Source organism: Psittacula echo, assembly GCF_963264785.1.
Source record: "Psittacula echo genome assembly, chromosome: 5".
Taxonomy (NCBI): Eukaryota; Metazoa; Chordata; class Aves; order Psittaciformes; family Psittacidae; genus Psittacula; species Psittacula echo.
In genome coordinates this window covers 79,077,266-79,103,940 of record NC_137739.1, presented here as the reverse complement: position 1 = coordinate 79,103,940, position 26,675 = coordinate 79,077,266, and the positions used below count along the sequence as shown (strand labels likewise).

Sequence of the window (26,675 nt, the reverse complement as noted above, 5' to 3'; positions counted from 1 at the left end):
CTCCGGTATGTATACAATCCAAAGAACCCACGGCTTTGTTTGGAACGTGTAAACTTAGAATGAAAAGAGCAAAACAAACCATAACAGCTTTTTTCCTAATCATTATGGTTTTTGTCCAGGGTCATCAAGATGGCTGCTACCTCCCAGTTTGCCAGTCGATACAAAAAGGATCTGAGTACAGAAGCCCTCAGAACAAAAGTGGCACGTAGAAAATCGGTGCTTCAGAAGGAGAACAGACACAAGTTGTTTGAAAAGGGCAGACAGTTTGGATTGGCAGATGTTAACGTTCAGCTCTCAAGAGAGAAGGGAAATCCTCAACTAAAGGAGAGGAGTGAAACATGTTCTCAAGAGAACAGCAGTGTCAAACAGAGTAAGTAAAAACTTGTTTAGAAACCTTTTTTAAATCATTAAAAATGTTTTAGGTAGATTTAGTAACATTGTCACAGGAACCTAATTGTAGTCAATGCTTTAATTTGAAGACAAGGTTTAAGATTTAAAAAATTACTACCAGTTTTTCTAAGAAAATAGTCTTAATACATCTTTATCCTCCTCACTGCTCTGGTGGTATGAACAAGGCTTTGCTCTGACTGGTCGGCAGCAGCTAAAGGAAGAATGCATTTTGCTATTAATAATCAATAGGAAGTTGCTTTGTCATTCAAGAATCAAAAAACTCGAATCTAAATTTTCATCTAACATTTAACTGGTGTCTGTCATATGCTTATTGTTGACTCATAAATATCTTCAAGATTTTGTAATGTACCTGTCTTCCATCTTTGCTTCAGAACAAGGTACAAATGCAACCTCCAAGAGGATTAATGAACGCAAGGAAATGCTCCAGCGCTATAAAGAAGAAAAGGAACTTCGAAAACTGAGAGAGCAGAGAGAGAAAGCAAAGAAGGGTGTGTTTAAAGTTGGGTTATATAGACCAACTGCACCAGGATTTCTCTCATTTGTACCTGAAGATCCAGTGATAGTGAAGCAGAGAGAAAAGGTAATAAGAGTAATATTAAATATATATATAAATGGTACAGTAAATACATAAATATATATATAAAATATATAAATACATAAATATATATATACATGGTACAAGATACTAACATTTCTATTTGTACACAAAATGATGTGTATGTTATGCCAAACAGTTTATTTTGTAAATAATTCATAAATATTTATTTTATAAGAAGAAACAATAAGGGGGTGATTTGGCTCTTTCGGGTTTGTTTGTTTGTTTGTTTTTTAACAAAGCTGGAAATAGTACTAGTGAAATGTTGATTTTTGTATTTATGACTGTGTTATCACTTCAAAAACTGGAATGATTCATCCACAAATGAAACAACTAAGTTATTTTAGAACTGGTAACTTGTTCCTATTTAATCCACTTGACTGAAAGTTTTCACATTACACGCTTGACACATTCTGCACAGGCATGTTGCTTTTAACACTTGAACTTTTGCTTACTCTGATGATGATAGGGTGGTGGATAAGGACTATGTTAACTCCTGTTTCCTTGGGGATGTTTCCAGGCAGCTCCTGCTTTCTCTGGGAGGATTACTCGATCAAAGGCCAAGAACCAAGAATTAAAAACTGTGATACCAACTGCATCTAAGCACTCTGTGGTTTGTTTTCTGTATAAATTTCAGATTAATTTAGAGAAATGTATGCAATTATCCTTCAGACCATAACTCAAGGTCGTATGCTTAAAGTTGAGAGCTGTCCCTAAGGAGGTTTTCCTGGTAAGAAAGATAAATTAGATCAGCTTTCAGCAAGCTGATAGACTGTATCATGCTGATCTGAAGTAGAGGGAGTTTGATTAGGTCAGTACTGAGAAGAGTGCACAGATCTTCTGGATCAGGTTTTTCAATACAAAATGTTGTAGTCAGCAAGGACTGCAGATATGCATTGAGGCAGTAGTGAGCCTGAAGTTACATACTTTGTTTTTGATTTGGAGAGCCAGTGCATCTCCCTTGAATGCAGAAAGTCTGTCATGAATGCAGTTAATTCTTCACTCCAAAATTATTTCAATGTTGGCATATTTTCACTGTTAATCTTGGCAGTCCCTTCTGCTATTACTTGTATAAAAAGTAGGTTTTTGGGGGGAATTTCACCATCTATAGAAGAAGCTGTATTTCAAATCTAGCAATCTTGCCTTACAAAACTTGAAAGAAACAAACTTACAAAAATAATATGACAAGCAGTAATGGACTTAAACTAAAACAGAGTAAGTTCAGGTTAGATGTAAGGAAAAAGTTCTTTACTGTGAGGATGGTGAGGTGCTGGAACAGGTTGCCCAAAGAAGTGGTAAATGTTCCATCCCTAGCAGTGTTCAAAGCCAGGCTGGACAGAGCCTTGGGCAACACGGTCTAGTGTGAGGCATCCCGGCCCATAGCAGGGGGTTGGAACTGAATAATCTTGAGGTCCTTTCCAAGCATACCCATTGTATAACTTGAATGTAGTTTAAGAGTTTCCAGTCATAACATTACAAAGGGACAACTGAATTAATACTGGGCTTTTTTTCTGAAAACTGATTTTTAAAGCACATTTACCAGGATGTGACAGTAATTGACACCTAGTTTCACAGTAAGCTGAAAATGTTTCTTAAATATTTTTCTTCATTCTTTTTCTGGCAGATTCTTAACTAGTTGGATAATACATGTTAACACATGTCTAAACTGAGCTGTTTTAGCTTTACTTTTTTTTACTTTCCAAAGCCGTTTGTGCCAAATTATATAACCATTTGTTTTATTGGAGCCTAGGATAGAAAGATGAGGAAAGAAATTAAGCTGCTTAATTTCTAGAAGTCTAATACTTCACAAAATATTGTCTACTTGTAGGTCTGTGCCAACGGGCATAAAGTGCGCCCCATGCAAGCAGGATATAAACAGACGAGTACAGACAAAGCTGGTGAAAAAGCAAAAGGTATGGAAGTAGTATGATCTCTACATCTGAATTCATAAGAAGGACACCACTGGGTTTTTTCCCTGGGTCAGTAGTTGTGACATTATGGGAGGGAGGCAAGGAACATCTTCGGTTAAGATCCGCAGTACATTTTTGTCTGTAGGAGACAAGAAGTTCTTAGGACTGCTGTTCCTACCAACTATGACAAGGGCAGCAGCTGGCAGATTATCAGGTGTGTGGCTCTGGGTATCGTGTACTTGTTGCTTCTGTAGGCTGTGGGAAATGGAATGTCCTAGTTACTGATTATTCACCCTAGGGGAGGGAGAAGTCAGTAGGTTGGATTGTGCGACTGCTAGCTGCTTTAGCATCTGGAACTTTGCAGAGCTTTCTGTTTGTCTCTGAGAAGTTTATCAGTTCTGTATGTAACTGCTGTTGTTACAGAAGAGCAAGGGACTTCACCTGGGAAGATGAAGACTAGTTGATATAAGAAAATACGAATTTTCCTTGGTATTGTGGGTGGCCTGAAAAATAGCTCATTGCATGAGCCGTAAATATTTTCAGTGAAGTCACCTTCTGTCTATACAGCAAATATGCTGTTTGTGGTGTCTAAATGGAACTGCTTGTGTAACTCAGCACTGGAAAAGGATAGCCTAATGGTAAAGCACATTAGCATAGAATGGTGGAGACAGCAGCCCAAACCTCTGATGTACGCTGGTGCAACTGGATATGATTGTCTCTTCAGTAAATTACAATCTTGCATTTTCCTATTTTACAAGAGCCACTTCTATATCTGTCACTTTCTATGTGACAATTACATATATTTCTTAAGAAAACAGCAACAAAAAAAACAACCCATGCCACCTTTCAGGGAGTAGAAGACTTTTGATTAGAAATACTTCCTGATAGCTCAATGATGTCTGTGCCTTAAGTAGATCAGGTGAAGTCATGTGGAATATTGACGTTAATGCAAGATGCTCAGTAATTCAGAGTTAAATGACTTATTCATCACTAATTTAATTAAATTGGCAAGCAGCAGTCCTTTATTTAAGTAAATTTCAGTAATGCCTTCAGTGAATACTGAAAAGATCTGTTATCAGTGTTTGATCTAACAATTGAAACATTAACATTTGAACAATTTTCATCCACTAGACTTGATTATTCCTTTTGTGCTGAATCAAGAATGCACATTATGTATTTAAACATTAGTATAAAAATGTTACGGAAGTAAATGTCTAGGTAAATCAAATGTTATATATCTGGTAATTTTTTCCCCCCAACTTGTCATTCTAGCTTCCACAGAATTGCAGTTTGACATTAAAAACATGAATAGGATTGACCAAGTAAGGCTATTAGGTTTCAGGCAGATGTAGAAAGGGAGGGTATGAAATAAAGAGCTCCTGTTAAATTTTTCTGTGCAGGAGGATGCTATCATTTTTGAAGGATATTAAAACAGTACTGAAATACAAAGATGGCAATTTTTAAGATGGGTAATACAGTGCATGAATTTGTCATATTTTATAAATTGACCCTGAAATATTTTGTCTTAAGAATACTTTGTTAGATTGGATTAAATTCAGACATTACAATACTTTTATATAATGACCAGAGTATCACTGTGTTACACAGATGGTCTGCTTAAGCTTCCAGTTTTGCAAATAGCCATGGCAAGTTACTACTCTAGAAAGCGTCATCTCTAAAGTGGAGATTATGTTGATTCTGATTGCAAGGAACTTTGAGAAGGGTTCCTTAAGCTTTGTACATGCATCAAGCACACTGGTACCTTGATGGTCCTGGAGGTACTACTGTACAACAAAAACACCTTCGATCAAGGACCTTTAGAGCATTGCCTTAATGCGAAGTCCGAGCTGTGCCATCCATATTTAGCACTGGTTGCACTGAACTAACAAAAAACCAACCCAACTCTGCTGATTCTGGCAAACTAGTGCAACTGATAATTGCTACTGCACTTCTCTGATTTCTACAAAATCTAAACTTTCTGTTTTATTACTTGAGTGCAGTTCCTTATTAAGCTTGCAATCTCTGGAATTGATATTTCCTAGTGTTGCAGACTGCAGTCCAGACAGCCTCAAATGTAAGAATCACCAGAGCAGCCGCCTCTGCAGCTAGGCAGATGGAGAAAATGACAGCTACTACTGGTAAGTGAGGTAGTGAATCTAGTCCTGCTTACATGGCTCAAGCCTAACATGTAAGTATTTGGAATAGCGTGCTGTAAAGAGATACCATCTAGTACTGGATAAGTGAACAGTGGAAACAGTGTGCATGTTTATATGCTGCTGTTAGGCTCACTGTCAAATTATATACTGAGAGCTTTTTCTTTAGGGTTTTGCTCATATCTCACTCTGTTGTGCTGTAGAGATAAATATCAGTTTGTTCTGAACTGTCTTAGCACACTATGTTCTGCAGTGTAACTATCTCTTTTGAATAATTGTATGTAAATTATGCCAAATCATCATGTAAGAAAAGGACTAAATACTATATCACTTAGACTCTCATCTGGAGCCTTATTGCAGTATTTGAATTAAGATGTTGAAACCAACATTGGACAGCTTCCCATAAAATCTGTCAGTGTAGAGCATCAGTATCCATATGGTAATCTCAACCTGAAAGAACAAAATGAGAACTGGTAAAGATTTGCCAGTTCAATGTATCGCTGCTTAATGCCGTAGGATTATTAAGCCTGTGATCAGGAACAGATACCTTTGGAAGAGATGAGAGCTTGTGTTCCTTCACATCAGAAGTATGTCTTCATCCATGTTTGCCTGTTTACTAGAATAGAGGAACATGATGGCTACTGAAGGGTAAATTTTTAGTATATATTCTGGCTCTCAGGGTATTTAGAATGTTTTGCAGTGTCCCTTGTTATATATGTGACAGAAATTAACCTCTAGGCTAAAAGCACAGCTTTTGTAGTATCAGTTTCAATTAATCAACAGATCCTATGCCATACAGAAATTAAAAATCTGAACTCAATTTGGCTTGATGCTGTCTTTTCTGCATTTAAGGAATTAAGATGATTTTTGTATAAGAAAACATCTAAAGCCTAATGACTTAATGCATGTGTTTTCCTTTCTAGGTGATACATCTCTTAGTAGGTTATTAAATCCTAGGTGGGGTTTTCTTTTGAATGAACTTCTGCAGTTAGGTGTCTGCCCTCTAGCCACATCCCACTCAAGAAACAAAGCACTCTCTCCCTGTCTTTAGCCACCGGACTTTTATGGCAATCTTGAGAGAGAGAGATTATCTTAATCAGATGCCTCTTTGACCTTTGGGAGTTTCTCTCATTCTAGGTAACCAGTCACAAAAGAAGACAGCAAATGCAGGAAAGCAGAAGAAAACAGTCAAACCTGGCATCACAGAGGTAGGTCATTTACTATTTGAAATGGAAAAGCAGTAAAACTGATTTAAGAGTAATAACAATGTAATTGTAGCTCAAACATAGTTGCACTCAATCACAGAAGTAATAAGTTCACTAATAAGCTAGATTTTGGGGAAGAAGCTGTATGTCTTTTATTATGATATATTTTTAAAATTAAGATCAACTGTAGTGCTTATGTGTGACTTGATTACAAATCAAGATCTGGACAATGATTTGAATTAGATAAATTCTTACATGACATATCTCATGTCTGATGTTTTAGCTAGTTAAAAAAAAAAAACAACATACACACAAAAACAATCCACAAAACCAGCTGGTTTTATCTAGCATTTGTAGGTTTTGTGCAGTTCATTCCTTTTTGAAACACAACTCTGGATGTATCCATTCCCTGCTCAGTTAAAGATACAATACTCCAGAAGCTGAGAAATAAGTACATGTTTAGGTTTTGAACCACCAAAAAGTAAAGCTGGCAATGTTCTCCACTGCAAGGTAGACATGATTTATGACATGATTTATCATAATTAAATGCAGTCATTGTGGTTCTTAGTGACACTGCTGTAATAAAAACTTTTCTTCCTTTACATCGGGACAGCAGTATTTGAATTCATCATAGCTCTCATGCATTCATGTGCTGACCATCGTGTGTGAGAGCTATCAAAGAGTTTTCTCCTTCTTTGCACTCCAATATTGCCTCTTACCTCATGTCTCCCATCTCTGCTCCTGTTTCCATAACTGTGGCTGTGCTCTAGCATGGTCTTGAAACTGGTGCAATCCTGTACAAACACTGACAGGAGGTAAGAGGCACTTACATCCTTGCTTAGATGAATACCTCTTCTCAGGCAGGAGTTGGTTTGTGATGCCAGTTGGTAAACTCTTGCTGTAACCTCAGTCACCTCATTAGAAGTGAGTTAAAAGTTGAATTCAAGGCTTACATTCCAAGCAGGGGTATCTAAAGTAGAACCAAGACTTTCAGTGGATTGAAGATGTGTATTTTCTTGAAAAACGATCTATGCTCTTTTGGCTGGTTTGAGCTACAGTATCTCAATATAGGTATCTCAGAAATGTGTTCTGTATGACTATCTGGTTGTTCATCTCATAGGAATGTGGATTCAATTTATTGATTAACTTTTTCTCCTCTTTAAATGACATTCTGTGGTCCTAACCATACTTGTCTTGGGCTGCATTCCTCAGCTATCAGCTTATTTTAGCTTGTTCTTCAGTCTTTGGATTAGAGTATGTGTATAAACTGTGATTATTCAACAGGCCTAGTTTGATTTGGAGCTAGGAGTTCTGCTCTTGAGGAGCTTATCACCTTAAAGCATTTTTTTTTCTAGCAATGGGATCAAGGATTTGCTAATTTTAATTACTGTTTTCATAGGTGAGGTGTTCTGCTGCTTTAGCCCCTTCAGTGGATTGTTGTGTTCCTTGTAGTGAAGTGCTACCCCTGCTGCTAGAATTAGTTGCAGGTGTCAAATCCAATTGGGCCTATTGGTAAATCATGACTTCTGTACACGTATGCTATTGTGTTCCCTTCCTAATGGCTTTCAGACAGTCATGTTAAAATTCAGCCTAAGCCTATAGTAAACACTTAATTGATTTGATAATGTAGTGTTTGCTTTGTCTCTTTGTGCTGTTGTAGGTAATTCCTTCTGAACATGAAGTGGATGAAAACGCTCAACTGGATCCAGTGATGAAAGGTTCTACAGCTGATTCTAAACATCTAGTGTCAATAGAAATTCAACAGGAACAAACCTCAGTGGAAAACAAAACCAATTCTGCTCTGAGGAGACCCAGAGTGCATTCTTTTGCACCTCAAAACTTTGTATTCCAGCCATTAAATGGATTAGCAACCTACAAAGTTACACCCATGACTCCTTCTAGGGCAAATGCATTTTTGACACCTAATGCCTTCTGGGATTTTTCAGAATCACCAGGGTAAGATTCTTTCTTCTAATGGCCTAAAATGCAAGTGAACCTCTGTGATGATACCCAAAACATCATCTTTCTATAGAGAGATTCCATGTGTAGCAAACTGTTGTGATGTTGAAGCACTTGCTCAACATGGTTGCTAACATAGCTTAAATGTGGACTTAATTCAACAGCAAAGAAAGCAATACAATCCATAATTCTGTCTGTGCTTTAGAAGTAGAGCAGCAACATGTATCAGGGACTGTGCCATACTATCTCTGCAGATTTATTCATTTTAATAGGATTTCCTTCAGTTCTCTAGCATTGTGTGTAGGATTGCTTTCCAAATTGCATGTTTCTGTGTATTCAGCAATATTTGATGTCGTGTTTCTCAATGTGTCTTACCTCTAAATGTACTTTTTGGTTTCTTCCAGTATTATAATTAAAAAATCTAGTGAAACTAAGACACAAGAGGCTAGCTTTAAAAGTCCAGTTTCAACTGCTGGTAAAGACATTCAAGAACAACAAACCCCCACAAGTTTGGAAGATGAAAAAGGTAGGAAGTTGACACTTAGTTTATTGTTCTAATGTTTTTAGTTTTCATCACATTCTGAACAAATGCCTTTCATAATTTTCAGCAAGTGAATTGGATGAGAAAACTTCCATTCAGAGATCAAATTCCACAGTTCCAATCTCTCCAGATACAGCAGTGCTTGAAAACAAGTCAGATGATACAAGAGAGCAAGAGCATGATGTGCCCTACTTCAGGTTTGTGTTAATTTGTTTCACTTCCTCGTTGTCTATTTGGAAGTCCTTAACAGGAGTAATGAGACACCCTGTAAAGATTAGCTTATGGTTCTTGGTCAGCAGTACCCTGAGTAGGCACATGTTCCTATCTTCCCTTTTGTATTGTTAGTTCAAGTAAAGAATATAAAATTCTGGAGACTAGCACCTTGTCCTAAGGAACACAAACCTGAAAGCAGTAGAAAAGTATCTCAGTCAGCAAATTAAAATTAATGGCATAGCTTCCCTGAGAGCAAAAGGGTAGTAATCATAACAGTCACAAGTAGCGACAGCAGTTAGAAAATTCTCCAAAACCTGATTTTTTCACTATCCCTTTATTTTTAGAAACATTCTTCGGTCTGAGACTGAGAGCCTGATGTCTCAGTGCCTCCAGTGGGATGGAAAATTAGAGCTGGACATTCCAGAGGATGGTAAGACTAGACTGTAATAGGTGCTAGAAGGGGTGATACGGTAACTGGACAGAGGGAATATCTGAATATATTATCAAAATAGCACCTAAATCTACAGCACTGAGTAAAGTTATGTTAAATAAAGTTTAGAGTTGTATCTGCCTCAAGACAAAAAGTCATGCTTTATCTACCAATACTAAAACTTATGTGTAGTACTTGACATGCCACGTGGTTGACACTATCAAAATAGGCTTACTGTTGTCAGTTTTAAATGTATTTAAATGTATGAACTTTAACCAAGCTTTTTTATTTTTTTTTTAAATAAAATTAGGTTTTAATGTAGAATAAGCGTTCATGTTTGGGAGAATGAAAGTGACTCACCAATGCTCATCTTAAAGACTTAAAGATAAGCATTTTGAAAGATGCAAGTTCAGAGCTATTCAATGGATAAGTTTGTTCTGTCAGAATTGTATTGCAGGTCTGCAATAGATGAGCATAGTTCAAACAATAACCAAACTCCAGACCCTTCAAATACATATTTAAATCAAGTATGCAATGATGGATTATTCCAAGATGTACTTTCTTTGTTTCCTTGTTGCTGTTAGCTAAAGATCTTATTCGTACAACGACTGGTCAGACAAGACTGCTCCTAGCAGAAAGATTTGAACAGTTTGAAGGACTGGTGGATAATTGTGAATTTAAACGTGGTGAAAAAGAAACAACGTGTACAGACTTAGATGGATTTTGGGATATGATTAATTTTCAGGTATGTACTTGCATATTAACCTACTAGAAGAAAGTTGATGGGGTTATTTACAAATAGTGGATGGAAGCGTTGTTGTTGTTTTTGTGCCATATTCAGATTCTGATTATTTTTTTTTTTTAACATAAAAAAAATAACCTACTTGTTAAACACTTTCTGATAGTGAATATTACCAGTTGATATACCATGATTTTATACTGTATAGATGTATAGTAGCATATGCAGACCTGTTCTTCTGTTGTGGTTTCTTGTGGGCTGTGTCTTGTTTTTCTCTGGAGTGAAGGCATGTGGCCACATCTTATTCTGATTTGGAATGAGGATGAAGTCACAATGTCTACCTGGACTGAAAGCTGGGAGCTTTGGAACATTTCTGAAGCTTACCTGAAAAATAGGAATTCCATGCTTCAGCATGAGAATAATGCAGAAACTACAATAACTTCTTATAGGGGTGATCTTAGGTGGTAGAAAATCTTCATGTCACTCTACTGTTACTTCTGTTGGTTTCAGAACAAAATATAATATTCTAAATTATCAAAAATATTCTAAATATATCTAAATTATTCTAAATTATGTAAATTATTCTAAATTACCAATTTCAACAATATTGGTAAGTCAGCATTCAACAATGGAACTAGTAACTAGTTAGGTTAAATGCAAAGATGGATTTATTGTTAAGATCCTAGTCATAGGTCTTGAATTCCTTCCAGGAAGTGTGAGGGTTTGACCTTCTTGAGAGATGTTTGAGGGGAAGTTTCCTAGAATAAGTAACTTGAAAAAGCAGGATTTACCTATGCTTACTATGTATCTGGGAGCTGCTCAAGTTTCTTTATCTTCTGAGTTTCAGGGAGGACCTCAGTGGCTTGTCTGCTGTACATAAATAACCCTTGTACGGCCTCACTAGCAAATGAGGCAAGTACCTCCATTACAAGGCCTAAGAGCAGGCTGTTGCACCATGTGGGGAGGAGGTAATGCTGTAAAGCTTGCTTGTTACGAACAAGTACAGATTGCATCGGGAAGCTGTTAAGGCCAGCAGTTTAAAAAAGCAAGCAAGCTTGCATGGCATGTTTCCTACATAATGGAAGACTGGTTTTTTGGATAAAAGCTATTATGCAATGTGGTGTTCTGCATTCCTTAAATGTGACAATTGTCAAAGTGCTTAAGTTCAGTAGATCAGGTTGTAAAACAGCTCCTTAATTTTAGATGTTGGATCTTACTGAACAAATCTATGCTTTCCCGACAGACCTTAAACTTCAGAAATGAGACCAGTACTGTTATCTAATCTGAAGCTTGTGTATGTTAATATAGCCTTCATGTCAACTGTATGAACGCTTAATACTCTATCTGTTGTTGGTTTAATTTGCTTTTGTATTAAAAAAAACCCTTAAATGCATAAGTATGCCTAACTGTGTTATCTAATTTCATGAAACGCTGAATCTGGTAAGTCTTGAAAATCAAACCTGCACTTTTCTGGGCTTTCCTATAGATCAGAGATGTGAATAAAAAATTTGATAATCTAAAGAAGCTCCAAGACAATGAATGGCAACCCCTTGATGTCCCAAGCAAAGCAATTGTAAAGGTATGAATAGCCCCTAAGGCATCAAGATGCAGCAGTGTGTTATCTAAAATAACTAGTAAGATGCTATTGTGGTATGACTATTTAAATGAAAGTTCCATCTAAAGCCTTACTCATCTGGCTTCTTTACATGTTAATGGTTAGAAATTCAGTGAAATTTCTGTCAAGATGCACCTTTCTCCCTTGCATCTCCCAAGTGCAACTTATATTACTTGGTGTTCGTAATGCTAATTGCCTCATTTAGCTGGGAAGATTAGATATAAGAATTAGCAATGAATCTTTTGGGAGCCATTGGACTCTTTGCTAGCAAGACAAATTATTAATTTTAGAATAGAAATTTACTCTTCAGATATAGAACATCTTATCTGGGCCACTGGCATTGACACTGACCTGAAAAAGAAACCACACACTGATTTGGCAGTGACTGTGAGTTTTGAGCAGTGAGTACTATACACTGGTATTCTGTTAAGATAGCACCATGGGTAGCATTAAACTACTAGTTTGCTAAGCACAAATGGATCTGACACTTTCCAAAATAAGTTGTTGCTTATTGCAAAATAAGCTTTGATGTAAGCTGTTTTATCTGCTTTCTGGTTTGGAATATAAAATTACTTCTAATGACTGAATTACCAAGTCATATTCACATAACCTAAACTCTGTCCAGTTCCTTGAGACTGCTTAATCATAAAACTGATATGAAGGTCGATAAGAAACTCCAGGCATAGGAAACTGGAGGGAATGTGGTCTGTGTGAGCTGCCTGTAAATGTCAGAACCCTACAGATAATACAAGACACAAAATTTCCTTTGAAAAATTGAATGTAAGGAGAGACTTCCCTGGCTAACTGGGATCTGTCCTGTGGTTACTTTTATCTCCCTGCCACTAGGAGTCCCTGTATCCCACTGCTTTAAAAAATGTCAACTGCCTGTGTCAGGAAAAAGTTGCCCTGAATATTTCTGAGCTGCACGCTCAATATGAAAAGTCCTGAATAAATTGTAAACACAAACTAACTTTAATAGCTGAATGTCAGACCAAGAAATTCCGGAGATGAAGAGAGATCTTGTTTCTAGCATGTGTGTTGCCTGTTGCTGTCACAATGTGTGACAAGCAGCTGCATAGATGTTCGTGTGTAATGGCTTTGCGTAGACATTTGTATGTAATTGCTTCTGTCTGAAACTACCAGATGTGACCCAGACTTTCTTACAATTTCAGAAAAAGACTATTACAAATGGAGCGTCTAAACCAAAGCTGGGAACAGCTGGAAGAGCTGCAGCCCAAAACCGGCTTGCTGCTATAAAAGCAGCTATGAGGGATAAAATGAAACATGATGGAGCTGCTGATCATACGCAACAGGAGAAGCTACCAGAGGCAGAAAAAGTGGTTTTTGAAGGGGGATTTTTCACAATTGAAAGCCCTGTGAAAACCTTTCCAGGTGGGTGGAGCATAATCATGATTTTGGTGACCTGAAAGTACAGATGAGAGTTTAAGCAATCTCACTGGAAAGAGGAATTATGCTGTTTATACTGGATACAACTCCAGTGCTGGACACAGGATTTTAACTGGTGGTTGGTTACATCAGGGATCCAAAGTAAGCTGTTCTACATGAATGCACTGATTTGAGTGATTATGGCAAAATGAAATCTCAGCTTGGACAGAGGTTAAAATGGCTGGTTCATGTTTTTTCAGCATGTTTAATAATGAAGTTTTAATTTGAGTGTTCCCAGATAGGGATTTTTTTTTTTTTCAAACTAAATCTCTTGCAGTGCTGTCTTCAAAGCTGCAAAATGAAGTATACCTGTGATCTGTGTTCATGGTTAACAAGATTGTAACATAATTCCAGTTCGCTATAAAAGATGTTTAATAGTTGTAGGGTTTTGGTTGGCTTTGGTTTTGGTTTTTGTGTTTTAGCAGGTGCTCAAAATATAACTTTATTTTCAGTGCTTTCTCATTTCAATCTATGTGAAGCCAGTATTGACTCATTAGGAGCTGTTCTGCTTCTCTCCTATTTCTAGTTCTTTTGAACTAGAGTTGACTTTTAACTTGCCTTTTTTTATTTGTGTGTGTGTGTCTGTAGATCTCTTGTCTCATCACAAGACTAGCAATTCTTTTTGTATGCTTCTTGTTAGTAGAGGAGACCTGAAAAGCTTTGTGCAACACTAGGTTCAAGCAAGCTCTAGCAGACAATCTGTTAGAAAATCAATTCTGAACCTGTCATTTTAATTCTATTAAAATTATCTAAATGTAAAAGATGGAAATTAATGACAGGTGTCACCAGATGGACTTCTTAATAGGAACAGCAAGTCTGACTATTTCAGGCTTTCTGTGAAGCAGTAGTCATTACTAAATTGCTCAGCTGAAGTTAATGTAGTTTTGTAATGTATCTACCTACTGGTGTCACCCTTTTTTTCAATTTCTTTTGCGGTTTATATAAGGTTTCATTATAATACATATAAGGCAATTCAGCAAGCAGGGGAAAAGCGTTCCTAGTTAGAATGATAACAAACAGTTCATTTCATCTTCTAAAAACTACTGTAACAATGAAACATGAAATGCTTTTTTTCAGGCTTGCTTTCAAGGACATGTTGCAGATCTTCCCAGCGAACTTCTGAAAAACTAGCAACTCCAAGATCATCCAGTAGAGCTTTGCTTCCAGGCGTTCCTTCTGCTCTTCGTAACCCTGAGGATACAACTGCAGAACAAACACCACCAGTGCCTAAAGGCTTCCACCCAGCACCAGATTTGAAAATGCACCAGTTTCCTGTTGGAAAAATTCCCCCACTGGAAAAACTCCCTGGTGGTTTTCTTGAACAAAGGTAAATGTGTTAAGGCAGCTTTTAACTTTGTACAAGTAAATTTATAGTTCTCACTGAAAGAATTAATATTAATACCCATTAAATGTTGCTCTCCAATTTGCAGTGGTAAAGGCTACAAAGTCCTTGTGTCTGTTCCCTCCCTCAAGGAAATACTAAGAGCTTTGCCCAAGTGTAATTTTGCTGCTGGGGTAGAAGTTTATTTTCTGCCCAGAAAGTTTGATTGATAGTTGACCAGTGCCAAGCAAGCAAATATAATTGCATAATAAATCTTAGGATCAGTTGGGTAAGTCAAAACATGATTGACTGAAGGTGATTGAGAAGAATGATGACATTTTGGCTTTTATTTCAGCAGTTCCGTAGTTGCTGAAGAACACTGTTCTGTTGCTGGCACAGAAGAGGTAAATAAGGTAAGTCATGCAGAGTTCATGTATGTGCTTTAAATATTTTATTATTAATTAGCAAAAAAAAAAAAAAAAAAGAAAAAGTTATTTTTATTCGTTCTAGAACTTGGATTTCTGATCAAATCCTCATTTGGTGATTTTTTTTTTTTATTCTCAGTATGGACACAGATAGGGACTGCTACAGATTGGGGACCTTGTCTAGCTCTTTGGGAGCTAACTTTTGGAGGTCCTGTTGACCGCTCTGTGAAGACACACATCACCTGGGCAAGCAATGTTCCTTGAAGTCCACTACTGTTTTCTGGTGTAAATTTTTCTTTAAAATGATTTTGCATTTGGGAGACTATGGCTAAAGGCAGCAGTAGTATTTAGCTCTCATGGACCTTAGGCTGCCATAGTATAACAGCACTGGGCTGTTATACTCTTCAAAGGCATAGCAAGAGCAGTGTTACTAATACAAGTGTCGGGAGTTCATGCCCCAGAATGCCCAAGGACTTGGTGATATGCCAGTGTTTAAGTAGCCTTAAAAAAAAAGAAAAGAATAAAAGGAATGTGCCTTTACTGGTTTAGATGGTACTGTGATACTCAATGGAAGCCAGTGTTCTGTAGTCACTAATTCATTACTACCTTTCATTGGAAATGGAGTATCTTTATTTAATCTATACATGATTACAACAGTTGTTGTCATGTTGTGTGTATCCCCCTAGACATCACCCTATATATAAAATAGGTATTTAAAAAATAATCTTGGTTACTAATTTGTTTTTATACCTTTTACTTCATCTATTCCCTATCAAAGGAGAAATTGCTTGTTGGTGATGTCTCTGGGAAAATGGTGGTAATTTATAACTTCCAGTATGGCTGATAGGTTTTTCTTCAGAAGAACATCCTCAGAATATTTTTGGCACTTGAACTTCAAAATCTTCTTTCATGTGGAAGAACTTCCTTTATACTCTCAAAGAAATTATCAGGCTTACAAGGATGTCTGGGAAAATAGTTCATGTGAAATGGATCGCAGTCTTAAGCTGTGAGCCTTGTCCTGCTTGTGCTTTGTACAGTGCCCTGAGTTAAAATCCTGCCTCTCCTGAATTGTCCATAAAGCCTTTAGATCATAGATGTATGGACTTTGCTTGACAAAGCAGGGACATGCTGTTTTCTGTAAACTTACATCCCTTGAATGTTCTGGCTGCTGTTTCAGCTTTGTGCTTTCTGTATCAAAAGCTGACAAACTTCTTTAAATTGCACACAAAAAGAAAATGTGTCCACCTGGTTTCACTGGTGCTTTCCTTTTGGCTCTCTGAGAAGCAAATACAGCAAATAAGCTGCTCCAGACATCTTAGCCTCTCAGAGGGCTGTGAACAGTGAAAATTCCTGTTTTTCAGGTGCTGGAGGATTCTAGCAGTGAATTAGAAGTAATGGAAGAGATGGCATTATCTGCTGCAGAAGAACAAGATATTGTCATGTGCAGTCCGGAAAAGGATAATGGCACAGAGACTAACTTTGTTCAGTCTGGAGAACCAAAACCACATCAAACAGGTGCATTAACTGAAAGGGGGGAGACAAAACAAGGCCAGGTTGGACAGGGCTTTGAGCAACCTGGGCTAGTGGAAGGTGCCCCTGCCTGTGGCAGGGGGGTTGGAACTGGATGATCTTTAAGGTTCCTTTCAACCCAAACCACCCTGTGATTCTGTGGTTATCTTTGAGATGCTTAGTGTAGTTTGTTTGGTGATGCTGGGGCCTTATGTTTATTCTAAAGTTTTATGATAGTCTAAATATTACTCTTCGAAATCACTGTCATTGTAGCTTGGTTAATCTATGTAAGCTGTTAGCAAAACCTCCTTTAGCTAGTATGACTTACACAGGCGTTACACATTGAGCAAAAAGTGCCCCTAGGTTTGTCCTTGTAATTTCTGTGTGATATGTAAAGGAAAAAGCTAATATAAAAGGCTTGAAGTGGAAGTAGTCAGTTAGGGGTTGAAGAGTTAGGGGTTTAACTTGAAGAGTTAGGGGTTGGTTGGGGATTTTTTTTGGGGGGTAGGAGGGTTTGGGTTTTTTGTTCAGTAAGTGCAGAAAATGGTACCTTTTTTCAGCTTTGGCAGCATCAGACTAACTTAATAATCTAATTTTTCAGATGTTTCATGCAATAATTTGACATCTACTGAGAGAAATCCTTTTGATGTAGTAAGTTGACCTTCATGCTCATTTGACTAAGACAATCTGCATGCTACGGTACTGTTAACCTTTCCTACAGAGTAAATCAAACTCTTTAAGATGTTATTAATCCAATTCATTTAACTTACGCCAAATACAAGCCCCAGCAACAGCCTGTCTCCCTGTTTGAGCTCGCACTATTATTCCTTACTGCACATGAATGTAGGATGAATCAAGACAATTGTAACAGAAAAGTGACTGATTCTTATCAGATTGATCCTTTAAATTATCTTTCTTGTGAATTTCCTTGTCAATATTTACTAATGTAATGAATGGCCTGGCCTTTTCCCTCCACTTCCTTCTTGGAATTTTTCAGGTCTGTCCCATCCCTCTTATTTTATTTTTTTTTTTTTTTTACATAGCTTTAAATTTAAATTGTGGAGCTGCCAGTAAGATTCAACAAGGAAAAGCATGTGTGCAAAACCTTTGAAATTGCTAACAGAATTTGGGTGTAGAGTTACTTGGGTCTTGTGCAAAATCCTCTTTAAAATATCTAGATTACTGCTTATAGCAATGAGTGTCTTCAAAATGGACCACATATTCACTTCTTATGCCTGGAAATAAGTTTGCAAAATTTTCTGTTAGCAGGGCCATGGTACTTAAAGTGGCACATGGTTTTGACCTGTGGCTGTTGCTTTGTAACAGTATCCTACAGAAGCAAGCACATTTTAATAAGCTTACATCTACTAAATGGCTGCATGGATCTGACAGATCCATGCGTGGCTTGTTCTGAAGCTCCAGTATGTCCATAGTGCTGAGTGAGAGGCAAGAGAATTGCATGCTCCTGTTCCCTGGTCAAGTATTTTCTGCTAGGTTTTTGTCCCATGATGTGTGAGTGGCCTCAGGTGGGCAAGGCACCTGGCATATGTAAGTGGTTGACTGACAGTAACTGCTATTGGTCTGGTGCTTACACAGATGATGTTAGTGGAATTTGCTATTAGCTTGTTTGATGTGTCATTGCAGTGCTGTTTTGTAGAGTGGATAACTGTTCCTCCAATACTCACTTCACACTCTGATCATTCTCCCACAGCCAATGCTGGATGCTGAGCTTCCCATCACTCCAGTCAAGACCATAGCCCAGAAGTTTGCAGCAGCTGAAGCATTCAATGACCTTATTGTATTTTCTCCCTTTTCTTCCTCTGGGGAAAAATGAAAATTAACTTGAAATTGAATATGTAAATTATACTAACAAAAACCCCAGGTATCTGGAATAGTCTGTTACCCTTGAACTGTGGTCTGAGTGAATGAATGCCTGTAGCACTTTGTACTGGAACTCATTAAAATATTTCATAATGTTTTACAGTGCAGTCAGTCTGTACGGTAAGTACTGCTGTATATTAGCAGTGGAGTGTTCACTGGTTTTATACCTGCTGTATCCAATGATTGCATATTTTGCCTCCAACATGAAATATTTTTAGTTTTGTATAATTCCATGTATTTCCTGTCTACTTCAAGCTTTAAAACTATTCATTTTTAAACTTTTATATTCTGACCTTACTTACCTCATGAATTATTATGAGATGCCTACCAGACTAGCTGTACTGCTGCCCTGTTTCTGATGCGAGGGCACCTTCAGAGGATAACACCCAATATGTTACTTCCCTAAGCATTGTTATGTGCTCGGTCACTGCTCTGAGGATGCTGTTGCACCCTTAGGCTCTGGTATTCTGTGCATTAACAACTGCCTGAGCAGCAGCTGTGGCAGGGGTTGATGCATGTCTTTTTTTCTTCTGTGGGAGTCTTTCTTGTGTTTAGCAACCACTTGCTTTGTAATAGTAGAAACTCAGAACAAGGAATTCTGAGTCACATAGTATCTTTTCCTGGCAGTGTATTAAAATAGGCATTGGTTATTTTCTTTAAGGACACAGTTATCTATTGAGTATCGTAAGTACTTTTAAGCTCAGTTGTATTCTCTCTTTGCTTTTTTCATGTGAAAATCTCTTCACCTCTTTCTCTGAACACTTGACATGCTAACCTCAGCCTCTCTTTGCATCTTGTTCCTGTGCGTTCTCTTCTCTGGACTGTAATATATTTATGCATAAGGAGTATGCCAGTTATATATACTTGATCTGATTAATGGTATTAGGAGTACAGTTGAGTGCTGTATTTTTAACCAATATCTGACTCAGCTTCTTGTAATGGTGACCTTAGCCTAATGCACACATTCTTCCTCTAGACTTTATTTTAAACCAAGCGAAGGTAATTCAAATCCCTCAGCAGAAAGCATCGCCAGGACAGCCTGGGGAGCTTGTCTGACATGAATTTTAACCTGGAAGCTGTGTACTGATTACACTGAAATAAATAGAGGAAGCTAATGTGACTTGGTGTTACTGTGCTGGAATCGACTTTCTGTGTTACTAAATTCCTGTTAACATGGATAGTTTCGAACAGGTAGCTCTTAACGACTTGCCTCCTCTGTTTAGCCATCAACACTGCATTGAATAGTGTGGGCAAGGGATTTTGGACATCTGATGTATACACTTAAGCTGTTGTTAGCAGTGTATTTGTCTAGGCTACTGCATCTGCTGAAAATTTCAACACTGTGCCTGTTGTTAACATGGCATCTCTAAATGAAGCAACTGTTATAAGAGTATGAGCCATGTCAAAGAGATCCTTAAAATGTTAGTGGTGGCTATTGCTGTTCTTGTTTTGCAAAGACCAGGAGAATGACTCACAGCAAAGGGAACATACTTTATCTTTTACTAGCCTGAGTCATGCAGTGAATTTGCCAATAAACCTCCCCACCCTTGAAACTGGTCTTGACTCACACACAAGTGATGAAGGGAGAAAAGCCCAAGGCTCATGACCTGTTCCATGGGGCATGTAACACTTGTACAACTTAGATCTCTCTTGAAAGGGAAACGTGTGGCACATTGATTTGGGCTGCCAAATGAGCAGAATGTGACTTTGAAATGGAGGAGTGGTGTAACTTTTCTAGCTATGGTCTAGGAAAGAGATTTTTGCTTCCTCCAGCTCTGAACCCCTTCCTGAAGTACCTCACTCTGGTCAGGCTCAGAGGCTCACGAGCTTTCCCTGTTTTTCAGTGTTTAAGAGGACAACTCCAGCAAGGTGATACTTCTGTGAGTTACACAGCAGCCATTCACAGCCTGATTGTGCACCTCCTCCTCCCCAGGGGGTGGGACTTCAGTCCTTTGCTGCACTACTTTGATTCCTTTAGTGAAAAAGGAGTAACTGCTCTACCCACCAGAGCCACTGAGGCTAAAAACATCAAGTGACCATCCCCTAGCTGGTGCTTGCAGAAGATGGGTTTGAAGATTGCTGCCTGAGCTCACAGGTTCAGCAGCAGAACGCCACAGGCTGCTTTCCCGAGTACTGAATCATAGAATAGTTAGTGTTGGAAAGGACCTTATACCAGTTCCAACCCCCCTGCCATGGCCAGGGGCACCACACACTAAACCATGTTGCCCATGACTGTGTCCAACCTGGCCTTGAACACTGCCAGGGATGGAGCATTCACAACTTCCTTGGGCAACCCATTCCCGTGCCTCACCACCCTAACAGTAAAGAATTTCTTCCTTACACCCAATCTAAACTTTCCCTGTTTAAGTTTGAACCCATTACCCCTTATCCTACCACTGCAGTCCCTGATGAAGAGTCCCTCCCTAGCACCCTTGTAGGCCCCCTTCAGATACTGGAAGGCTGCTATGAGGTCTCCACACAGCCTTCTCTTCTCCAGGCTGAACAGACCCAACTTTCTCAGCCTATCTTCATACGGGAGGTGCTCCAGTCCCCTGATCATCCTCGTGGCCCTCCTCTGGACTTGTTCCAACAGTTCCATGTCCTTTTTATGTTGAGGACACCAGAACTGCTCACAAGACTCCAAGTGAGGTCTCACGAGAGCAGAGTAGAATCACAGAATCCCAAGGGTTGGAAGGGACCTCAAAAGATCATCTAGTCCAACCCCCCTGCAAGAGCAGGGTAACCTAGAGTACATCACACAGGAACTTGTCCAGCCAGGCCTTGAATATCTCCAATGTAGGAGGCTCCACAACCCCCCTGGGCTACCTGTTCCAGTGCTCTGTCACTCTCACAGTAAAGAAGTTTTTCCTGATGTTCACATGGAACCTCTTATGCTCCAGTTTACACCCATTACCCCTTGTCCTATTACTGGACATCACTGAGAAAAGCCTAGCTCCATCATCCTGACACTCACCCTTTACATATGTGTAAACATTGATGAGGTCACCCCTCAGTCTCCTCCAAGCTAAAGAGACCCAGCTCCCTCATCCTCTCCTCATAAGGGAGATGTTCCACTCCCTTAATCATCTTTGTGGCTCTGCGCTGGACTCTTTCAAGCAATTCCCTGTCCTTGAACTGAGGGGCCCAGAACTGGACACAATATTCTAGATGTGGCCTCACCAAGGCAGAGTAGAGGGGGAGGAGAACCTCTCTTGACCTACTGACTGTGTTGCCATTCAGCGAGACCTGGAGAGGCTGGGGAGTTGGGCGGGGAGAAACTTGATGAAATATAACAAGGGCAAGTGTAGAGTCTTGCATCTGGGGAAGAACAACCCCATGTACCAGTACAGGTTGGGGACTGACCTGCTGGAAAGTAGTGAAGGGGAAAGGGACTGGGGGTCCTGGTGGATAGGAGGATGACCATGAGCCAGCACTGTGCCCTTGTGGCCAAGAAGGCCAATGGCATCCTAGGGTGCATTAGAAAGGGTGTGGTTAGTAGGCAGGATCACCTCCTTAGACCTGCTGGTCACGCTCCTTTTGATGCAGCTCAGGATACAGGGCAGCAAATCAAGTGGTTTTGAGCTGTCATCCTCTGCCAAAGTGATGCGCTGTCTCTATAGCAAGAATCCAGATACTTCCACCTTTGAACCCAGCTTGCTGAAAGATGTTTTGCCTTTTGACACCTTACCGAACACAAATTTTACTTGTGAAAGTATGTTTTATTACCTCAAAGTATTCATGTAAGAAGGCACTTTGGTTACAGCCATATTAAAAGCATCAAGTTTGCATTAAAATTGCACCACCGTAGTTATATCATGGTTGGCATGACGCTGGTGAGAGTGATGTCTCCAGCAATGCAGAGTTTGGTGATCTCGTTCAGCCTCTTCTCACGGAAGCTGTACTGCAGCAAGTGAGCATCGTTGACCGCTACCTTGAAGTGATCTGCCTCGCAAAGGATCTGGAGCTGAAATAAAACCCACACATCAGCTGAAAGATAACCATTGGACCTGTTTTAAGCCCCAGGCTTGAGCAGGCTGGCACTGCCTAATGGCTGCTGCTGCTTGCCAAGTTCAGCCCAGGGGCATGTGAATGAGCTGGTGCAACAACATTGTAGCTGCAAACACCACTGGAGACTTTTGCCTTCCCCAGCCCTGCTGTACTCTTCCTCCTCCATGGTTTAGCCCAGAGTTTGTCTCCTCATGACTATAACTGTTTTCAAGAAGTGGTTCTCCACACAGTGAGAGCTGCATTCACACCAAATCTGAACCTATTCTGCAGGAAGGAAAAGCTCAAAGAGAGCATGGGTGCTATCAGGGAAAATGCTTTATAGACCGACAGCAGTGTAAATAATGAGGCTCCAATAATAAAGAGGAATAACGGAAGTGGGGGGGAAGTTATACTCTGGGCACCTGGACCTGCAGGCAGGGTTAGAAATGGCAGTGCCATAGAACCTGCTGTGCTGGACAGCCAGCAAAGAACACCAGGCGACTGCCCTAAAAGTACCTCTGGGAGCTGATGCGATTATTTGTGTTATTACACAGCCCTGACCAAATTCCCCAGTGCCCGATGCAGGTGCTGTTGAGACCCAGTTGGGGACATTTCTGTTACCTTGAAGGGTTTTCCAGCTTCAAATGGAAACCTTGGAGCTGCCCTCTCCTCCTTTCCCCAGTGATTGTGGAACATTGAATTGCAGACGATGACTTTCCTGTTGTCTTCATTGAAGCGGGGATTGAAGTGGAAGGCAATGTCATTCCCTTTCTTGAAATCCAGTGAAAACCTGCAAAGACAGTAACAGATTTGCTGCTTTTTTCTACAAAAGCACCGGGCTTGGCAAAAATAGCAGCAAAAAGGCAGGAACCCCCCCCCCCCACAGACCCTTCTGGGCAATGACAGGACATTTACATATTTATTGTGTGTAATATTTGATCTTACACCAGGTGGGTGTGATTCAGGAATGGAAAGCAAATTCCAGCTGCTGTGTTTCATCTGGCAGTGCCGCACAGAACCCTCCCCCTGCCTTTGGTGCTTAACACCCCTTGGTACCTGGTTGGATTGGGGTTGATGGACCCTGTGATGGTTATGAGCATCCGAGGGGTGAGTCCTGCCTGCAGGGGCAGCTCAAAGGGGACTGTCTGGGAGACAAGGGAGATGGGTGTTAGCAGAAAACGTGTTAAAAGCCGAACCCTTGGCACAGGCTGGCTCGTGGTGTGACAACCCCATGAGACAGTGGCCACCCATACCACCTCCCTGGGACAGCCAGCCCCACATCCCTCCCATGGACAAACAAAACTCAGCAGTAAAGATTCAGAAACCCTTGTAAAACAATGGAGCTGTTACCATTGGAGGAGGCGGATGAGGGGGCCCAAATCCAGGGCCACTGGGTGGATGTCCTGGGGCAGGGTATGGCCCTGGTCCTGCTGGTGCTCCAGGGAATGCTGGTGCTCCTGGATGCGGTCCTCCAGGGTAGGGTCCTGGTCCTCCAGGATAGGGTCCTGGTGCTCCAGGATAGGGTCCTGGAGGGCCGGGGTAGGCTGGGACCCCTCCAGGAGGCGGTGGGTGGCTCCCCCAGGAAGGCCAGCCTTGGGGCGGGGGGGCAGAGGGGTTCGGGTTGTTGCCGGCGGACAAGGCATCAGCTAACTGTGGGCAGAGGGGAGAGGAGGAGCGATGGGGGGTGACGTGAGTCTTGGGGTCAGGTTGAGTCCTCCAGCATCCATCCCTCACAGCCTACAGCATGCACCAGTGGCGAGAGCTCAACCAGCAGCCGGGTGGAGTGGGTGCCTGGGCACAGGCTTCCAGTAAACACCAATGTAACTGAGGTGGATTTGGGGGTTAGGCAGGTTAGCAAAGACACATCCCCACCCCGGCCAAAGGTCCCCGCTGCAAGGGGAGGCAACTCTCAGAGCCCCCGCGTTGTTTTAAAGAATTCCATACTTACAGAGAAACCGTCTGACATCGCTCCTGAAACAAAAAGACAAAGTCATTTTTAAGGTGCATCATCTGAAAACAGAGATTTTTGAGAAGAGCTACAGTTCACAGCAGCAACCGGCTGGAACGTGGTCAGTCCCCATCAAGTACCTGCCAGGCAGAATCGACAGCTTCAGCACCACAGAACAAACCCTCCTCTGATCCCTGCGGGAGAAATGGTCACCATCATGAGCAGCCGAACTCTCCAGGAGTGAATCCAGCCCGAACACCCTCTGAAGGAAATGGGCTGCTGGGGGTTGTTGGTGCCACTGTTGGCCTTACAGCGCTGCTGGTGTCAAGCAGACACTGAACTGTGGGGACCCCTCACCATCACCCGGCCACTTGAGCTGCACTGGGGGCAGGCAAGGCCCTGCCAGCCAGGCCCCTTCTGAGAGGTGACAGCAGCATGGGGGGAATATGGCCACCTCCCCGCCCTGGCTGTGGGCTGCTGGCTCCCTGTGCAGGGCTCTGGGCGGCACACGCAGGCTCTGTGCGAGGGAAGGTGACAACGCTCTGCCCCCGACACAGCACGTGAAGGAGCAGAGCCGCTTGGTGCGACGAGTATCAGCGCCCACCGTGTCACGGGGCAGCTCTGTCCTGTGCACCCACGGCCAGCGTTATCCACTTCCCCATTCCTCACAGCATCATCCCAGAAAGGACTTCAGTTAAAGCCTAAACAAAAATCCCTGTGGGGGCCACAGCGAGCTGCATGGGGGTACAAATGCAGCACAGCACATTGGGGAACACGCAGCCATCCCACAACAGGCAGGATGGATACCCCCAGCAGGCCTGGAAAGGCACAAGGAGTGTGGCCCCCATGGGGTGCAGGTCCCCTTTCTCCCCCCCGTGCCCCAGAGGGACACATGTGCCACCAGCCGCTCCGGACCAGTGGGTAAAAGCTGCTTTGCAAGTTGTATCAGCTCAGGCTGAGCTGCTCCACTGCAGCAGGGCTGGACCGTACCTGCCCACTGGATTCCTCCCGTCAAAGAGGGCATTCATGGAGGAAGAAGGAAGAGGAAGGAAAAAAACCAGAGAGGCAGAAACCGGGAGAGAAAAGGAAAATTCCAAATTGAAAACAGAAGGAGAATTCTCTCTGGAAGAAGCATCCAGATGCAGAAAGGTGGCAGCACGTCAGGCCTTGGGAGTGACAGAACCCCAGCGTTTCACAAGCAACAAACAACCCCTTCCCTGGCCAAACATCCACACTCCTGAGCCCACATGAGTTTTCAGCTGGCCTTCAACCAGCATCTGTTTGAACTGTGACACCCCGTATCTCACAAAGCTGCTATTTGCCTTCTGGGGTTTTCTTTAAGCCCTTGAGTTTGCTGTTTGTGCACAGGGCAAAGCCGAGGGTGCGCACAAAGCTCCTGCAGGCTCCCCGGGGCTGGATCCAGCCGGGTTGGGTTCGGTCAAGCCATGGGTATGCAGCTGCATAATAAGGCTTGTGGTGCTGCGGTGAGGGGTCCTCCCTGCCTGCTCTCCCCTGATCTCCCTGCAATACCTCAAGCAGAAGCAATTTCGTTCCCCTCCCCACATTTCCTATTGCTTCGGTCCCATGCAATAAGCAATTCACGCGGCAGGAGGCTCCTCTCTCCGCACCAGGACCATCGTGCCCGCTTTGATGTTTGTAACTGAGGATTTCAGAACCCACTGCTCCTCTGCCCCAAACAGCAGGGCCGAGCTCAGGGCCCGGGGAGTCACCCTCGTCACCCGCTGTCACCGCTGTGCTGCAGCTCTGCAGTGCTCAGGGGTTATTTTCCCACCGCAGGGCTGTTGTGAGCTCAGGACGGGCAGCACCGCAAAGGTGCATTTCCAACGGCATTCGGGCTGCTGCCGATGTCACCTGGTGTCCCCTTGGCAGCTCAGCTGTGAGGAACACCCCAGCACGGACGTCTACAACGCACCCCAAGTATTTCCCATGTTCACACAAAGTGTGAAAAACACCTCTTTGGGGAAGGAGTACAAGTTCTCTTCCCTTCTGTGCTATTTCTGCAGTGACTCCCTGGGTGTCTCCAGACCCCCATGCACCAATGCTCCCTCCGCACGTGTTGTGGGGTACAGACAGGGCACCCCATAAGACCCAACCACCCTTGCCACCCTAGCACCCCTAAAGCCACCAACCGCTTCCGATGCTGCCGCTACCCGCGGAGCCTCCGCGCGTCCCAGCTCCCGCAGCCCCGCACCGAGCGGCGAGCGCAGCCCCAACCCTTTCATTGCCAACCCACCCGCGCCCACCCCCCCTGCCCCTTCCCCCTCGGGACCCATGGCCCGAGGCACCCGCTCACCCCTGCGGCACCTCCGACTGCAGCGCTCGATCGCACCGGGCAGCGGGACCCGCCCGCTCGGGGCGGGCGCGGG

The 26,675-nt window shown here is 41.7% G+C and overlaps 2 protein-coding genes across 4 annotated transcripts; one reads left to right on the top strand and one right to left on the bottom strand.

Annotated features, from left to right (window-relative positions):
- Positions 1–129: 129 nt before the first annotated feature.
- On the top strand, positions 130–18,873 carry DLGAP5 (DLG associated protein 5; the record flags this gene model as incomplete). The annotated part of the gene is made up of 18 exons (XM_080619620.1): positions 130–370; positions 783–991; positions 1,527–1,619; positions 2,835–2,919; positions 4,959–5,054; positions 6,207–6,277; positions 7,935–8,230; positions 8,638–8,759; positions 8,842–8,971; positions 9,332–9,417; positions 10,002–10,162; positions 11,643–11,735; positions 12,944–13,163; positions 14,295–14,544; positions 14,894–14,951; positions 16,325–16,478; positions 17,074–17,123; positions 18,184–18,873. 18 exons carry the CDS (start codon positions 130–132, stop codon positions 18,304–18,306), a joined length of 2,538 nt encoding a protein of 845 aa, XP_080475746.1. The 3' UTR covers positions 18,307–18,873.
- Positions 18,874–22,161: 3,288 nt separating this feature from the next.
- On the bottom strand, positions 22,162–24,314 carry LGALS3 (galectin 3; the record flags this gene model as incomplete). Of its 3 annotated transcripts, XM_080619513.1 has the most annotated exons (5): positions 24,289–24,308; positions 23,691–23,990; positions 23,397–23,485; positions 22,962–23,130; positions 22,162–22,317 (listed from the first exon to the last, which is right to left on the bottom strand). In XM_080619513.1, exons 1-5 carry the CDS (start codon positions 24,304–24,306, stop codon positions 22,162–22,164), a joined length of 732 nt encoding a protein of 243 aa, XP_080475639.1. In that variant the 5' UTR covers positions 24,307–24,308. The 3 variants fall into 3 exon arrangements, with proteins under 3 accessions (XP_080475639.1, XP_080475641.1, XP_080475640.1); XM_080619515.1 differs by lacking the exon at positions 23,397–23,485 and having other exon boundaries at positions 24,289–24,314; XM_080619514.1 differs by lacking the exons at positions 23,397–23,485; positions 24,289–24,308 and having other exon boundaries at positions 23,691–24,113.
- Positions 24,315–26,675: the final 2,361 nt, after the last annotated feature.